We start from the raw sequence: 6,181 nt of genomic DNA, 5'->3' as shown, positions 1-6,181 counted from the left end.
ACTAAATGTAAAACAACAACCTTTTTCATTTTTACCTAAACCGTGTGCACAAAACTCTGGAGGGATCTAAATGCTAACGTAGAACCCAGTCAGGACGTCTGCTACTGCTGTCTGCTCGTTTTTTATGGGAGATCGTTTTCAGGCTTCAAGTAGCACCATTATACCAACATTTCACATTCTAGACATTGTTTTAAGTGTATTTGACCAAGAAATTTGACTGAAAATTCACATGCAAGCTTTTTTTCAAGGCTGTGGTATTTGCCCACAAACAATACCTTTCAGCTAGCTAAAACAGAATATTATGCTATCAGCGAGCAACATGGCTAATGCCTTTCACACAGCTTTGTCTCAACTCCAAAGAGCCACAGAAGTAAAAGCTAATAACAATAATTGAAACAATCTTTGAAAACATGACTTACCAAGCATGGCAAACAACTCAAATATGTAGAGCAAAATGTTCTGAAACGGCTTCACTTCAGCTTCGATTGGAGCCGTGCTGGGGGCGGAGTCTGTGAATTTACTCTATTGGTGTCATAGCCCCTGTAGGAGTTCAGAGTTAAGAGGTCAAGAGTTAATGTTTCCATTGTAACACCTCCAGATTTGAAATAGAAACACTCATTTCTAACACTCGATTTTAACTACTATCATTTTACACCTCAGAGTTACATTAAAAGAATGTGACTCTACTTAGAGTAAAATTAACTCTAAGACTACTAACACCAAAACATTTAACACTTTTGAATTTGCTGTGTGAGAAGCTTCACAGACATGTGAAACAGAAAAATGTTTTTGTTTTAATTCAGCTGAAACAAATAAAAGATAAATAAATAAATAAATAAATAAATAAATAAATAATAATAATAATAAATATTTAATAATAAATAATAATATATATATATTAGTAGTAGTAGTAGTAGTAAACAACTTATTAATAATTATAATAAATTATAATTATTAATTTGTTATAAATATTATAATAAATTATAATAATTATTAATAATTTATTTATAATTATAAATAAATGATCAATTTATTATAATTATAATTTATCATAAATAAATTATAATTAATATTATTAATAATAACCTTCTTACTTTTTGAGTAAGAAGGTTCGAGAAGGAAGAGCCTAAAGATATGCAGACCCTTTCCAAAAAATTTGAATATCATGAAAAAGTTTATTTATTTCCATAATTCCATTCAAAACGTTAAAATTTCATATATTATAGATTCAGGGTTTCAAGTACTTAGTTGTTTATTTAAGTACATAATTTGGGCTTCCAGCTCATAAAAAACTCAAAAACAGGATTTCAAAAAATGAGAATACTGTCAAGACATCACCGTTTAGTTCTCAGTTTTTGCAGAAAAAAAGAAAGAAATTTCAAAATGATACGTCAATCTTCAATACTTGGTTGGGAAACCCTTTGCCTTAATCACTGCTTCAATGCGCCGTGGCATTGAGGCAATCAGCCTGTGGCTGTCGGCAAAGTTATGTGACATTAGTGACGTTTGTACTAACTTTGTTTTAAAGCCTTTACTTTATACGCCGTTCGATAGTCGATCTTAATCTTACAGAGAATGTGATGATTTTGTGGATAATTAAAGTCAGTCATATATCCACAAACACAACAGGCTGAAAGTCAGTGATGCTGCTCGGTTTGCAGTCCTGAATATAACGGCACAAGCAGGATCCACAGCACTGTTAATGTTAGCTATGTTATATTGCTGCCTCTGTTCGGTGGTGTCGAGCCAAACGGACTTTAACGTGTGTTTGAACGAGCTGACGGTTCACTCGTTAAGCTGAAAGAAAGATGTTTTAATCACAGAGTCACACATGTGTCCACTGTACCATCTGGAACTCTTCTTGTTTAGCACTCGTAATAACACAAACACTAAATCCTCCTGTTTGTAGCAGTGTGTACACCTGAGACTGTCACCTGTCTGTCTGTCCTGCACTCTCTCTCTGTTTCTTTCTCTCTGATTGTGGAATAAAAGTATGAACATGTATTTATAAGTTACACTTGTGTTTGAATCCTGCAGCTTATCACACATTTGATTTCCATGTGTGACGACTGCAAGTGTCCAGAGTGAGGACAGACTGAGGGACCCACTGCTGCACATCATCTGTGAGGCTTTGCACCCCTGATGATCCACCAGGACAAACTCAGCAGTGTGTGAGGAAGAGGAGGAGGAAGAGCCAGCAGCAGCTGACAGATGGAGAGAATAGACAGACTGTTCCCTGTTTGTGAAGGACTGCTAGGAAGGTTTAACATAACTAACTGTCTGTCCTGAATCAGTCTTATTAGGTAATGTTCAAATAATGTTATCATCCAGTGTTTGCAGTGTGGGAGAAAGTACTCAGGGCCTTCAAGTTACACACTATGAAAGGCAGCAACAAGTTTAATGTTCAGAAACCTAAAGTATGTATCAGCAGCAGAATGGAGCTAAAAATAAATGTTTGTTTCAGTTCTATGAAGCTTTGAGTATTTTGGATTAGTAGCACTGCTGTGTTTGTTGCATCATATTGCTGTAATTGTTTATATGCTTTATATATTCTGAGCTAAGTTGATCTATAGTGTTACATCATATTCTATAAGCCCCTGGCTGTGTCCCAATTCAGGGTCTGCAGCCTTAAAGTACGCAGCCTCAACGGTCCTCAAGGGCCGCATACTCAAAGACCGCTAAGGCCGGAAGTGCGAGGCTTGTAGGCTTGTGAAATGGGACGGTCTAGCCTCTGCCGTGCTGCCCAGGTTGCCTAGCAACCATGATACTAACAGCTGGAAACCTTCATAGAGCTTTGTTTGACAGAAATGAAGGAGAAAATCTTTTCTTCATTTGTTTCTACATCAGCTCTGTGTGATTTAATAAGTATCTGAGGTAAACAGGTTAGTAAATAACAATTAGCTGATGTTGTTCATGAGACTAAAATCATCTCACTTTGGTAATGTAAATATAATGTGGCCAATATTATAGTTATTATATTAATCATTATTCGTTATTATTTTTTTATAATAACATAATAAGGCTGAAAGTACAAACATCACTAATGTCACATAACTTTGCTGACATGTGACCAACAGTAATGTTTTAATGTTCTTCATTATTATACATTTGCACATAAATAAGTTACATAATATTCAGTATTTACTTTTAAAAGTTTACTCTTCGGCTGCCCCGCTTCAGCCGTCCCCTGTTTTTTCGGCAAAATTATCCACACCCACCGCCACGCTATGAAGTCTGGGATGTGTTGGGCCATGAAGTCTACACCGCCACATCCTCAAAATTCAGGTAAATGGAGGACGCATTTGAGGGCCGCATTTCGAGCAGCCTTTGAATTGGGACAGCCTTCGTCACGTCGCTGTGACGTAATCGGCCTTAAAATGCGGCCTTTAAGGCTGCAGCCTTACCTGAAACAGTTACTCATTTGTTTTGGTCATGTAAATTTACATGTAAATTCTGGAAGGACTTCCACAAGTTTATTATGGACTCTGTTCTACCTAATTTTTAACTATACTACAAGGATGTTATCTTTGGCTATTATAATTTTAAAGACAAGGACAATGATGCTTTCTTCTTTATAAATATGGTTTTATTTTTGGCAAAATTTCACATACACAAAAGCAAAGTCCTCGGCAGAAAGCCTGAACTTCTTGTATTAAAAATGAAACTCAATAAATAAGGACAATCTCCTCATCAAAAAACACTAAGGCTCTCGAGACTGTTAACATCTGTAACCGTTTGAAACTACTAACTTGATTTTGGCTCTTCCAAACTTTTGTTTATTTATGTTCCCTTAATTTATTTTATTTTTGTACTCACTTTTGTTTCACTGTCCCTGTCACTCTCGTTGTTCCTCATTGTAACACCACAATGTCATCTTTATGTGATTCCTGTTTTACTTAACTGTGTGTCTAAAATGTGATAAATAAAGTAAAAAAAAGGCTGCAGACCCTGAACAGGGATACAGCCCCTGTGTGGAGGTGAGTCGTCGGACCGCTGAGGCAGTGACGCACCATGAACGGATGTAGACTGCCGCGAAGGCCGGCGAAGAAGAAAACCCGGAAATGCTTCCGCTGTTCCGCGTAGCTGCAGGTAGCTGTAAGTACAGCTGATGTCAGACAGTAGTTCGGGTTTGAGAGCACAGCGGCGGCCTGAAGGCACACACAGAAAGGACATCGCTGCTAACACCGGCGGGTAAACAGCGCAGCGACGCCTTTTCATAATAATATGTTTATCCACAAAAATAGCTTCATGTCCTGGTTTTGGTCCGCGGCATATCAGAGGTGTTGGTAGGTGTAGAGTCAGGCAGTAAGCAGTATGTGTCGGTGCTGACGGAAGGCTGTCGATGTTTCCAGATATTTGGTGATGCAGCAGGCGGATAATGGCGGCGAGGAGGAGGCGGCCCCGGTAGATGTTCAGTTCACGGATTTACCGGACGCCCTGGTGGCCTGCAAAGTGGCGGAGGATTTATTCAACGAGGAAAGGCTCAAGGTAAGCTGTCAGCCACCGGCCTGTGTGCGGCACAGCGAAACAGTGCTTACATGTGGACGTGAAACATGAACCGATAGCTTTGGTGTTTTTGTGCAGTTCATTAGAGACAGCTCTTTGTTTTTAAACCAAAACATGAAATTATCTGATAGTATGACAGAAACACACACACGGTTACCTAGGAGATAAACGTGTATCTATGGAGCACAGTAGCCTTAAATGAGAAAGGTGTGTGCGCAGGAGAGCCACAGGTTTATGTGGCTTCATCGCTCCATCTGGTGGCAGAGGGATTACTGGCATCATGAAAATCAATGAATCAGCTCCATTAAAGACTAGTACGTCTGTTACCAGCTAGTGACAGCTATAGTCACGCCCCTAAACTGATTCTGCTGGAAACCGTCTCTGGGACGTCTCTTTAGTTCATTCCTGAGGTTCAACTTTCCTCTGGGTTGTAGTCTGTTTGCTAGCTTTAATCAGAAAAGAAGGTCCAGTTGGGTTCAGGCCCAAAATGCTCCTGGATTAAACAGAGTAGTCAGGGTCATGATGTCACACAGGGGAACATGGCTGAAATGCTTAATGGATGGTCTCCTACATCTCCTGCAGCTTCTTGGGGGAAGGAGGTGAGCAGGTTAACAGGTGGTTCTGTCACCAAGGCGAATCCCAAATCAGCGAGCATTTCCATGGACTCCCCATCCTGTGAATCAGAAATGTCACTGCATTAATATTTGATGGCCATAATAAAACCAGCAGAATCATTCTGAGGGAGTATTCAGTCCCAGCGGACATGTGCTGTGTGGAAAAACAGATTTGTGCCGGTGAAGCCAGGACTGTGTGATACTAATAATTTCTGCAGTTACGTCACTTTCACCTTTGGGTGCAGTTTCTCCTGTGGATGCAGGGTGCAGCAATGTGCAGCAGCTGGTGAGAGACTCAGCTGAGTAACAACACAAACATCAAAAACGTCTCTTTTGATGTTTGATGCTCATCTAATTAGTTGCTATTGTGATTTCAGTAATGAGACATCCTCACGGTAACTAGCTTAAGCATAACGTTTTCAACCACGTTAAGTTCGTCAACAATAACCGGTGGCTTCAGTTTGATGTGGCTGAACTCGAGATGAACCTATGTGACTTGTTTGTGGCGTTTCCTCACACAACATCTGTTTCTTTTTGTCTTATACGTGACAGCTCAAAAGTTTTGAATGAATTCTGATGAAACTATAGTAGTGTAGTGCAGGGTTATGTTACCATCCAATCAGATTTGTTCTGTACTCGTTTTTGTTGTTTCCTGTAGTCCACTGTCGCCTCCTTTGTTTCGCTGATGTTGAGAGAGGTTGTTGTCCCAGCACCAGTTGTTTGGTCCCTTCATGTCCACTCTGTAGACTGTGTCATCGTCGCCCGTGATGGTCATATCATCTGTACTGTGTTTGTGATGAGCGAGGAGGAAGTGTGTTTTCCAACTCTCACTATCATGTTGAATGCTGAGCTGTAGTCAGCTAAGGGCATTCACATATGTTCCCTTTTTCCAAGTGGGCAGGGCAGTGTGTGCGGCCAATGCAATGGCAGCGTCTGTGGCTCGGTTTCTTCTGTAGGCAAATTGGACGAGCGTGTAAGGGAGGTAGACTGGATGTGTAGTCTATCTGCTGGCTTTGTGATGACTGATGTTAGTGCAACAGTAGTCATTTAGACAGACCACT

General features: G+C 40.0%; 1 protein-coding gene across 1 annotated transcript in view; it reads left to right on the top strand.

The window, feature by feature from the left end:
• Window positions 1-4,048: 4,048 nt before the first annotated feature.
• The window catches only part of rcan1b (regulator of calcineurin 1b), a 28,449-nt gene continuing 26,316 nt past the window's right edge, over window positions 4,049-6,181 (top strand). Inside the window, exons 1-2 of the mRNA XM_085151439.1 lie at window positions 4,049-4,191; window positions 4,353-4,488. Coding sequence (XP_085007565.1) covers window positions 4,109-4,191; window positions 4,353-4,488 — 219 coding nt within the window. The 5' untranslated portion in view covers window positions 4,049-4,108. The remainder of the gene's footprint in view (window positions 4,192-4,352; window positions 4,489-6,181) is intronic.

The sequence above is a fragment of the Neolamprologus multifasciatus genome, chromosome 23 (assembly GCF_963576455.1).
Source record: "Neolamprologus multifasciatus chromosome 23, fNeoMul1.2, whole genome shotgun sequence".
In the NCBI taxonomy this organism is placed as follows: domain Eukaryota; kingdom Metazoa; phylum Chordata; class Actinopteri; order Cichliformes; family Cichlidae; genus Neolamprologus; species Neolamprologus multifasciatus.
Note: the sequence above shows the minus strand (reverse complement) of the source record. Positions and strands in the feature narration are given on the sequence as shown.